The sequence below is a fragment of the Carcharhinus amblyrhynchos genome, chromosome 6, assembly GCF_965287045.1.
Source record: "Carcharhinus amblyrhynchos chromosome 6, sCarAmb.v2.hapA, whole genome shotgun sequence".
Lineage (NCBI taxonomy): Eukaryota > Metazoa > Chordata > Chondrichthyes > Carcharhiniformes > Carcharhinidae > Carcharhinus > Carcharhinus amblyrhynchos.
In genome coordinates, this window is record NC_137329.1 from 55431144 (window position 1) to 55442502 (window position 11359).

The 11359-nt window shown below is 44.6% G+C and overlaps 1 protein-coding gene across 4 annotated transcripts in view; it reads left to right on the forward strand.

The window, feature by feature from the left end:
* The window catches only part of LOC145343936 (activating molecule in BECN1-regulated autophagy protein 1-like), a 400132-nt gene that overhangs the window by 126561 nt on the left and 262212 nt on the right, over window positions 1-11359 (forward strand). For all 4 annotated transcript variants that reach the window (XM_080190487.1, XM_080190491.1, XM_080190488.1 and 1 more), the window contains one exon: window positions 8086-8259. In XM_080190487.1, coding sequence (XP_080046613.1) covers window positions 8086-8259 — 174 coding nt within the window. The remainder of the gene's footprint in view (window positions 1-8085; window positions 8260-11359) is intronic.

Below are 11359 nucleotides of genomic sequence, written 5' to 3' on the forward strand. Positions count from 1 at the left end.
CAGATAATCACATTCCCTCTTCAATGTTGAACGAGTCTTTTTCAAGCTCTTGGGCAGGGCATTCCAGAATGGATGAGTTGATAGCAGAGGTTGCAACTTATGAGTATATGATCTTATAAAAGAACAGACCAAAGAGGAAAAAAGGTGGGATAGTGTTGTTAATTAAGGAAGGTTTCAGAGCAGTGCTGAGTCATGATGTAAAGGTAGTAGATAGTGATGTAGAATCAGTTTGAGTTGAAATCGTGTCTTCCCTGTTTTGGTATTCAAGGCTAGGTATAGTCTATAGACCTTAAAAATGTGATTTCTCAAGAAGTCAGAGCAGAAATGGGGAAATATTGTGCATGTTCGAAGGGGACTGCAGTTATCATGCAGATTTTAATCTGTATATTGATTGGACAAACCAAACTGGTAAGGATAACATTGCAGAAGTGTTTGTGGAATGCATCAGGGATTGCTTTTTAGAGCAGTGTGTTGTAGAACCAACCTGGGAATGGCTGCTTTAGATTTGATTTTGTGTAACAAAGAAGGATTAACCAGGGATCTTCTGGTTAAGGACCCCTTGACGGGGTAGTAACCGCAATATGATAGAATTCCATATGTGGTTTAGGAGCCATAGCTCCATAACCAGTTTCTTCAATTTAAAAATAAAGACAGTTATAATGCTATAAGGGAGGAGTTGCTTAAGGTGAACTGGATAAATGAGCTAAGATACAGATCAGTTGATGACCAGTGGCAAATATTCAAACAGCTGGTCCAAAACTCCTGCTGAGCATTTATCTCAATCAAAAAGAGGGATTCCACAAGAAATAGGCAAAATCTGTGATTAACATAGGAGGTTAAGAATAATGTTAAATTGAAAAGCAGGAGATATAAAGTAACAAGGGAAGCGGTAGATGAGAGGATTGGGAATTTTTAGCATCCAGCAGCAAGAAACTAAAAGCGCATAAAAAGGGACAGTATGAATTTTGAGAAAGAATTTGCATGCAACATTAAAACAAACAGTAAGTGCTTCTATGGATATATAAATAGGAAGCAGGTAGCTAAGGTAAATGTGGGACCGCCACTTAACAAAATGGGTGAATTGCTAACAGCAAACAAAGAAATAATGGATATGCCAAATAAACCTTTTGCATCCATCTTCAGCATGGACAATGTTGCAAATATCCCTAAGTTATCATATGGGCTGATTTTAAAAAAAAGCATTGTAGAACTTAAAACAACACCCAATCACGAAGAATAGAATATTAGAGAAACTCGAGAGGCTGAGGGTGGACAAGTTACCAAGACCCAATGAACTGCATGCTAGAGTTTCACTGGAAGTAGCTGCAGAGATACTGGACCCATTGATTGAAATTTTTTATAACTTGCTAAATTCCAGGAGGGTACCAGAAGATTAAAAAAGCCAATGTGATGCCCTTGTTCAAGAATGGAGCAAGGCAAAAGATAGGGAACTATAAGCCAGTTAGTTAAATCTCTATTATTGACAAGACGCTGGTGTCAATAATCAAAGAGAAAATAACTAATCATTTAGAAAAGCTGAATTTAATCAAAACTAGTCAATGTCGTTTTATGCAATGTAAATCAAGTTTGACAAATTTGCTGGAATTCTTTTGAGGATGTCAAAGATACAGTAAGTAGAGCGGAACCTATAGATGTAGTGTATTTGGATTTCCAAATGGCATTTGCCAAGTTGTCGCATAAGAGGCTGATGCAGAAAATAAAAGCCCATAGAATTGGACAAAGTGTGTTAGCACGGATTGAAAACTGGCTGTCACGTAGGAAATGGAGAGTTGGAATAAATGGGTCCTTTTCACAGTGGAAGGATGTAACTAGTGGAGTACTGCAGGGATCAGTTCTTAGCCTGTAATTGTTCACTGTTTACATTGATGACCTGGAGGAAGGAACAGAATGTAAGCTTTCCAAATTTGCTGATGATATAAAGATAGGTGGAAGTGCATATTGTGGTGAGGATATTGTGATTCTACAACGGGATATTGTAGATTGGGTGAAAACCTGGCAAATGGAGTTTAATGTGGGGAAGTGCAAGATCATGTGCTTTCTTAGGAGGAATCAAAAAAATTATCTAAATGGAGAGAGACTAGAGGTGAGTGAAGTGTTTTAGATCTAGTTGTTCCAGAGTATGAATCCCAAAAGGTTAGTAAGCAGGTCCAACAAGTAGTTAAGAAGGCAAACAGCATTTTGGCCTTTATTGCCCTCCAACTCCTTTCATAGGGAGGTTTTGTTGCATTGTACAGGGTGTTGGTGAGGTCTCACCTGGAATATTGCATGTAGTTTTGGTCCCCTTATCTAAAAAAAATACAGTAGCAATGGTAGCAATCCAAAGGAGATTCACTAGGCTAATTCCTGGGATGAGAGCATTGTCCTCTCAAGAGAGACTAAATAGTCCGGCTCTGTATTCCTTGGAGTTTAGAAGAGTTACAATTGATCTTATTCAAACATACAAGATCCTTGACAGAGTTGGTGGTGCAATATTGTCACTAGTGGGAGAGTCTTGACCAAGGGAACACAGCTGCAAGATAAAGAGCCAGTCATTTAAAACTGAGATGCGCAGAAATTTCTTCTTGCAGAGGATGGTGAATCTCTGGAATGCTCTGGTCCAAAGGGTAGTGGAGACTGGATCATTTAGAAGCATTTAAAGTGGAGTTGAATACATATTTGATAGATTAAGGAATAGAGAGCTATGGGGAAATGGCACAGAAAAGGATTTGAGGCATAGATCAGCTATGATTGTATTGAATAAAAGGACAGGCTTGAAAGACCTGGTGGCCTATTTCTGTTTCTGTCCCTTGTGTTGTAGGTTTTAAGCCAGTGGAAATGAGGCGGAGGTGGGGCGGGGGGGCAAAAACAACAAAGTATGAGGTGGAGGACAGGAGAGATTAAATTACAAAAGATTTCATGGTTCAAATGCCAAAGGGAATGGCAATAGGTGTGGTAAAGAATGAAAAGATATGGCCAGATGAGGTGTAAATGACAACATAGCAACCATCTGAATGCAACATGAAGGGATAGAGAAAGCCAGCAAAAAAAAACTTGTGTAACAAGATGGAAGCAAAGGTTTTGAACTTGGTGTTTAGGAGGCTGTAGCGTTCATAACGAAAGATGAAGTGCTGAGCCTTTGAGTTAGTTCATCTGTAAATGATGTAGGAAGAAGAGCAAATTAGGACAAACTGCTTTTTAATTGCAGACACATCTGATTAGCATATTAAATTTTGCAGTTTGCCTTTCGATTAATTTCCCTGGTCATTGTATCCTGACAGTGCCTTCATCAGGCTAGTGCTGAGATGCAACTTAATTCCACAACATAGCTGATTTCACAATATTTGTAGCAGTCCAAGGCGGTACAAAACCAAGACCAGGAACAATGAAATTTTTGAGCCAGATACATTTGCATATTTTCCATCTGATTGCCATTGATAGCATTGGATTGTCTAATTACTTGACCCTCCAGCAACTGGATGATGTCAGAAGTCCAAGTATTGTAGAAATTATACAAAAAGATTGAGCATTGCTACAAAATTAAAGAAGCATAATGTCTCCAAGAAAACTTGTCAACTGTATGTGTTATGATTGTGCACAGGCAGGCCATCTCATCTCGTGCATGGATACAAGAGGCAATCTTCAGGAATACATTGAACACTGTTTGAGATTTAGGCTGTGTGGATCAATAAGCTCTGAAAGATTTCTAAGTTGTCTGTAATAAGCTGTAGTAACTAGCAGTGAGTGAGGGAAGAAGATATCCTATCTTTCATCAAATTAGATGACTTGTTATTCAGAAATTTGTAAAGAGCTGATGTTAGTTCTTCACATCATTGAAGCTAATATTGTTTTTTGATGGGTCATTTAAATGACTGCACTAAGAAATTACATATTTCAAATTAATCACCAAGGAAGAATAAACGAAATGTATTTGGTAATTTTCCACATCACTCATGTATGGTCCTAAATTATCATAAGTCAAAAATTCAGTGATTTCTTACAGAATGATCATTTCCATTCAGAGCTGCAGTTGGAAACTATACTTCCCTGTATCAGCTACTCAAACTGTAAGTTCACCCTTCTTCATTTGGATGTCAGTGTCCATAATTTCCTCCATAGTTATTGTTTATAATTAGAACATGTACACATCACAGTGAAAATGATGGCGAATCAGGGGCAACATGGCTCCTTTTCCTCTGCCTGTGTGGAAATCTTAAGTTTTAAAATTGTCTGGTAATGCAAATCTTAAGTGCAGCACTTATCTGAAGTGCCACTTCGACTAGGCTAATCTCCTGGTGAAATCAGCTGACCTGCTGCCATTTAGAGTAGGTCAAGAATTTAGGAATAGGGAATCCATGGGTTTGTTGAGCCTATGAATTTATTGAGTTGTTTCTCTTCGAAATCTATTAGATTTAAAAATAGGTCACTGCCATACCAACAGCACCATTACTTTTAAATCTAAAAAATGGCAAGGATCCAGCAGAGTTGTAATTGCCATTGTTTTCAACTGGAGGACATGATTGTGATAAAAGCTTCCAACCATTATCAATGCTGAGTAATGGCTGAAAAGTCACAGGTAAATTATGGAGCCCCATAAGTGTTGTACTCCATAACCTTCTCTTAATTTACAGTCATACTAAGATCCTAACAGCTTGGTTTCACCAATATATTGGCGCCAGTCTTCCAAGAAAATTTGAGTTAGTAATTTTTGTCTTGATTTTCTACAGTGATACCCAGCTAAACTTGTGACAAGGTTTGTGATGTTTATGATTGCCCATTCAATGAAGCAAAAATAAAATTGTTTCTAAAGAAAAAAAGTTAATGGAGATAGAACTGGAACAAGGTCCTGCTGAGAGAGCTTGAGGGGCTGGTATTGAAATTAAAGCACGAACCTCAGAAGATGATCTCTAGATTGTTATCTGTGTTACATGCAAATTGGTATAGAGACAACTGTTTAGAAGGATAATTGCATGGCAGTCAAGGGTTTTGATGCGTGGAGCACTGACACCAGTGCTGGGGAAAAAGGGGGAACTGTTCTGTTAGGATAGACTCCACTTAACCTGCATTGTATTGGTGAATTAGATAATTAAATCTGGTGAATAGAATAACTGGGATAGTGAATTCAGTTAAACGGAGTCTACAACCTTGTGACACAGAGTGAGAGTACTACCAGCTGACATACAATAAGGACCTGAGGAGGAACCAACCACTGGATGCCCTGTATTGGATTTTCGAAGGCAGCTGATAAATTGTTGCATGAGAGGTTACGATACAAGATTTGGGCTCATATTGTTTGGGATAATATAAAAGTGTGCTTTGAGAAATGGGTAACAAACACAGTAGAAATAAATGCTCAATTTTTAGGTAGGCAGGCTAAAATAGTGACATAGACGAGTGGGTTATGAGCGAAAGATGTGAAGAGGGCACAGTATAAAAAGGTTTGGACAGGATAATGAGTAGGGAAGACTGTGCCATAAAGAATATAATGTGGAGAAATATAAGTTTTCCATTTTGGTAGAAAAAGTAGAAATGTACAATATTGTTTCAATGGTGAGACTGGGAAGTGTTGACATTTAGAAGCACCTGGGTGTCCCTCTGCACAAATCACGGAAAGCAAACGTGCAGCTACAGCAAGCAATTAGAAAAGCAAATAGTATGGTCGTATTTATAGCAGAGATTGGAATATGAGTTAAGAGAAAGCCTTGCTGCAATTGTATAGAAACATAATGAGATTATACGTTGAGTACTGAGTATAGCTTAGATCTCCTTAACTAAAGAAGGATATATTTGCCTTGCAAGGTGGGATTGGGAAGCACAACAAAGGTTTACTAGACTGGTTCCTGGGGTTGAGGAGAGATTGAGTAGACTCTGGTTATATTCCCTTGGCTTTAAAATAGTTGGAGGTGATCCCATTGAATCATATGGGCCCAGATCTTCTGGTCCCCGGAGGGTCATACTGTGGAGGTACCCCAGAAGTTAGGGAACCCAGTCTCCATTCAAAGACTGCATGCGAATGGCCTGGGTAGTTCAAACATCCAGTGGGCAATTTCACTGTGTCTGGAACCCTCTGAAACTTTGATTTAAGGTCAGAGGGCTTTGGATGTTCCGTCTCTGTTAGCAATATAGTTACCCACGTAAAGTTAGAAAGATTGAAACTGGTTCTAACCCTTGAGTAACTAATACTGTTTAGCCCCATATTTCACACCCCTCCCACCTTCACATTCCATCTCTATCCAATTACTCCAATTCCTCCAGATCATCTCCCACATCCCCTGCATTTACACCCCCCAAAAAAAACCCAAACACCTGATTAGCCCCCATCTGACTCTAAACACGCAACAGCCACCCTCAAACCCCAACCCCTCACCCAACTACCTTCCCTCCTAGTTTGTCAAAGTGAGTGGGACATTCAAACGTACTCATTTATGGCAGTAGATGCTGTTGGAGGAGATGTCTTTTTGTTTCACCCGATGATCCAGCTGCACACCATGTTTCTCAGCATACTGGGTTGAAAGTCCGGGCATGAAATATGAAGCTCCAGTCTAAGCTAGGAAAATAGGATCAGAGTGGTAGTCCAACAAGAATTGGCACTCTGGATGTTTTGGCCCCAAATTCTTCAGTGAGCTTGACAGGATGGTTGCTGGGAGGATGTTTTCCCAAACTGGGGAACTTGAATTTCGGGGTTCCAGTCTCAGAATAAGGCCTGAGATAAGGAGAAATCTTCTCACTTGAAGGGTTGTATGTCTTTGGAATTTGCTTACTCAGAGCTGTGGCTGTTCAGTCATTGAATACGTTCATATCAGAAATCAATATATTTTTGGATACTCTGATTTGAGAAATATAGAGATAGAGGGAGAAGAGTGTGGCTGGGTTTACCTGAGGTAGAAGTGTGACCACAATCTGACTGAACATCAGAGCAGGCTCGAAGAGCTGACTAACTTCTTATTTTACATATTCTTATTGTACACAACATTAATTGCAACTTGTGGCCTGTCTGTTTAGTGTTTTCTTCTTTCGGTATCTCATTTTCCCTGGTCCATTGTATCAAATTAATACACCAATGTGACCTTTTTAAAGGTTTTCTTTTTATGTGAAGTGACTAAAGGTTGACTAAGGTAATGTTGAGAAGAATCGTATACCTGGGCTTCCAGAGTGTCATGATGTGGGTATGCCGGCGTTGGACTGGCGTAAATACAGTAAAAAGTCTGACAACACCAGGTTTTAGTCCAACCTATTTATTTGATAATATACTCAAGCTTTCGAGGGGACTGCCTCTTCGTCAGGTGAATGGAGAGTTCTCAGAACTCTCCATTCACCTGACGAAGAGGCAGTCCCCTCGAAAGCTTGTGAGTATATTATCAAATAAATAGGTTGGACTAAAACCTGGTGTTGTCAGACTTTTTACTGTGCTTCCAGAGTGTCACATGGTAAAATTCATTGCAGAATTGAAGCTCTGGGATTAAAGGTGCATCGGTGATGTGGATATGAAATTGGTTTAAGCAGAGATAGCAAAGAATAGTGGTGAGCAGTTAATTCTCAGCCTGAAGTTAAGAATGCTGTGATGCTCCCAAGAGGGATAAGTATTATGGCCATCTATGTGAATGACTGGACTTGAGTATAATTTCAAATTTTACAGAAGGCACAAAACTTGAAATTAAGTAGTGAGGAAAATAGTACCAACTTTCAGGAGAACATAATAGGTTGGTGAAGGTGCATGACAAATGAAATTTAATGCAGTGAAGTGATGTATTTTGGAAGAAGAATAAGAAAAGTCAATCTGAACTAAATGCTACAATTTGATCCTGTAATGGGGTAATAGATCTATCTGTTATGACAGATGACTCCTCTGACTGCTGCATTAATACAAAAATGCTTTCTGTTCATTCTGGCTGCTTAATATTTACATTGTCATCCCTTAGTGCCACTCACATTGCACTTCTGTGTTTGAATTGCGTTCTTCTTCATGTGCTTTTCTTGTTTCATATCCTGCATTCGTAAATCCAACTTTGTAAAGAATCGCTAAATTATTAGTTGCGCTTGCGCTAGTGGGCTGAGTTCAATTGAAATCCTACATCTCTAACTTTTCAGGTTATCTCCCGCCTATTATGCCCATCGGATCATTCAGTACCTCTCGCGCAGGGACAGTATTCGACAGCGGTCGATGCGATACCAGCCAAACCGAATGCGAGCCAGTTTGGAAAATTCAGCTAGCAGCCCGGCCCAACCCATTGACGGTGCTGATATGGATTTTGATGATTTTGAGTAAGTACAGATTGAATTTTTATCTGATACACATGGTATGGCTACAGTGGTGACCTCTAGCAGGAACTGCTGAGCATGGTCAAATGGTGGAGCTTTCTGGTTCAAGGTGTACACTCATCTATGTTAGTCCTACTTTATTTCTCTCTGCCCCTCCCTCTTTTATTTTTTCTCTCTCTGTCTCATTTCTTTCTGTCATTTCTTTCTCCCTTTTCTTTTTCTCTTTCTTTTTTTCTCTCTTCTCTCGCTTGTCTCTCTCTCGCTTGTCTCTTTCTCGCTTGTCTGTATCTGTCTCTGCCTCTCGCTCGCCTCCCTCCCTCCCCTCTCGCTCGCCTCCCTCCCTCCCTCTCGCTCGCCTCCCTCCCTCCCTCTCGCTCGCCTCCCTCCCTCTCGCTCGCCTCCCTCCCTCTCGCTCGCCTCCCTCCCTCTCGCTCGCCTCCCTCCCTCTCGCTCGCCTCCCTCCCTCTCGCTCGCCTCCCTCCCTCTCGCTCGCCTCCCTCCCTCTCGCTCGCCTCCCTCCCTCTCGCTCGCCTCCCTCCCTCTCCCGCTCGTCTCTCTCTCTCCCTCTCCCGCATCGTCTCCCTCTCCCTCTCCCGCATCGTCTCCCTCTCCCTCTCCCGCATCGTCTCCCTCTCCCTCTCCCGCATCGTCATCGTCTCCCTCTCCCTCTCCCGCATCGTCTCCCTCTCCCTCATCGTCTCTCTCTCTCCCTCTCCCGCATCGTCTCTCTCTCTCCCTCTCCCGCATCGTCTCTCTCTCTCCCTCTCCCGCATCGTCTCTCTCTCCCTCTCCCGCATCGTCTCTCTCTCCCTCTCCCGCATCGTCTCTCTCTCCCTCTCCCGCATCGTCTCTCTCTCCCTCTCCCGCATCGTCTCTCTCTCTCCCTCTCCCGCTCGTCTCTCTCTCTCCCTCTTCCGCTCGTCTCTCTCTCTCTCTCTCTCTCCCGCTCGTCTCTCTCTCTCTCTCTCTCTCTCCCGCTCGTCTCTCTCTCTCTCTCTCTCTCTCTCTCCCCCGCTCGTCTCTCTCTCTCTCTCTCTCCCCCGCTCGTCTCTCTCTCTCTCTCTCTCTATCTCCCGCTCGTCTCTCTCTCTCTCTCTCTCTCTCTCTCTCTCTCTCTCCCGCTCGTCTCTCTCTCTCGCTCTCTCCTGCTCGTCTCTCTCTCTCGCTCTCCCCCGCTCGTCTCTCTCTCTCTCTCTCCCCCGCTCGTCTCTCTCTCTCTCTCTCCCCCGCTCGTCTCTCTCTCTCTCTCTCCCGCTCGTCTCTCTCTCTCTCTCTCTACCGCTCGTCTCTCTCTCTCTCTCTCCCCCGCTCGTCTCTCTCTCTCTCTCTCCCCCGCTCGTCTCTCTCTCTCTCTCTCTCTCCCGCTCGTCTCTCTCTCTCTCTCTCCCGCTCGTCTCTCTCTCTCGCTCTCTTCCACTCGTCTCTCTCTCTCGCTCTCTTCCACTCGTCTCTCTCTCTCTCTCTCTCTCCCGCTCGTCTCTCTCTCTCTCTCTCTCCCGCTCGTCTCTCTCTCTCTCTCTCTCTCCCGCTCGTCTCTCTCTCTCTCTCTCTCCCGCTCGTCTCTCTCTCTCTCTCTCTCTCCCGCTCGTCTCTCTCCCGCTCGTCTCTCTCTCTCGCTCTCTCCTGCTCGTCTCTCTCTCTCTCTCTCTCTTCTCCCCCGCTCGTCTCTCTCTCTCTCTCTCTCTCCCCGCTCGTCTCTCTCTCTGTCTCTTTCTCTCCCGCTCTCTCTCTCTCTCTCTCTCTCTCCCCCGCTCGTCTCTCTCTCCGTCTCTCTCTCTCCCGCTCGTCTCTCTCTCTCCCCAGCTCGTCTCTCTCTCTCTCTCTCTCTCTCCCGCTCGTCTTTCTCTCTCTCTCTCTCTGTCTCTCTCTCTCCCGCTCATCTCTCTCTCTCTCTCTCTCCCCCGCTCGTCTCTCTCTCTCTCTCTCTCTCCCGCTCGTCTCTCTCTCTCTCTCTCTCTCTCTCTCTCTCTCTCCCCAGCTCGTCTCTCTCTCTCCCCAGCTCGTCTCTCTCTCTCTCCCCAGCTCGTCTCTCTCTCTCTCTCTCCCGCTCGTCTCTCTCTCTCTCTCTCTCTCTCTCTCTCTCCTGCTCGTGTCTCTCTCTCTCCCGCTCGTCTCTCTCTCTCTCTCTCTCTCCAGCTCGTCTCTCTCTCTCTCCCAGCTCGTCTCTCTCTCTCTCTCTCTCTCCCGCTCGTCTCTCTCTCTCTCTCTCTCTCCCGCTCGTCTCTCTCTCTCTCTCTCTCTCTCTCTCTCTCTCCCGCTCGTCTCTCTCTCTCTCTCTCTCCCGCTCATCTCTCTCTCTCTCTCTCTCTCTCTCTCTCTCTCCTGCTCGTGTCTCTCTCTCTCCCGCTCGTCTCTCTCTCTCTCTCTCTCTCTCTCTCTCTCTCTCCAGCTCGTCTCTCTCTCTCTCTCCAGCTCGTCTCTCTCTCTCTCCAGCTCGTCTCTCTCTCTCCCCAGCTCGTCTCTCTCTCCCGCTCGTCTCTCTCTCTCTCTCTCTCTCCCCCGCTCGTCTCTCTCTCTCTCTCTCTCTCTCTCCCGCTCGTCTCTCTCTCTCTCTCTCCCGCTCGTCTCTCTCTCTCTCTCTCCCGCTCGTCCTCTCTCTCTCTCTCTCCCGCTCGTCTCTCTCTCTCTCTCTCTCCCGCTCGTCTCTCTCTCTCTCTCTCTCCCGCTCGTCTCTCTCTCTCTCTCTCTCTCCCGCTCGTCTCTCTCTCTCTCCCGCTCCTCTCTCTCTCTCTCCCCCGCTCGTCTCTCTCTCTGTCTCTCTCTCCCCCGCTCGTCTCTCTCTCTGTCTCTCTCTCTCCCGCTCGTCTCTCTCTGTCTCTCTCTCTCCCGCTCGTCTCTCTCTCTGTCTCTCTCTCTCCCGCTCGTCTCTCTCTCTCTCTCTCTCTCCCCCGCTCGTCTCTCTCTCTCTCTCTCTCCCGCTCGTCTCTCTCTCTCTCTCTCTCTCCCGCTCGTCTCTCTCTCTGTCTCTCTCTCTCTCCCGCTCGTCTCTCTCTCTCTCTCTCTCTCCTCCCCAGCTCGTCTCTCTCTCTCTCCGCTCGTCTCTCTCTTCTCTGTCTCTCTCTCTCTCCGCTCGTCTCTCTCTCTCTCTCTCTCTCTCTCTCTC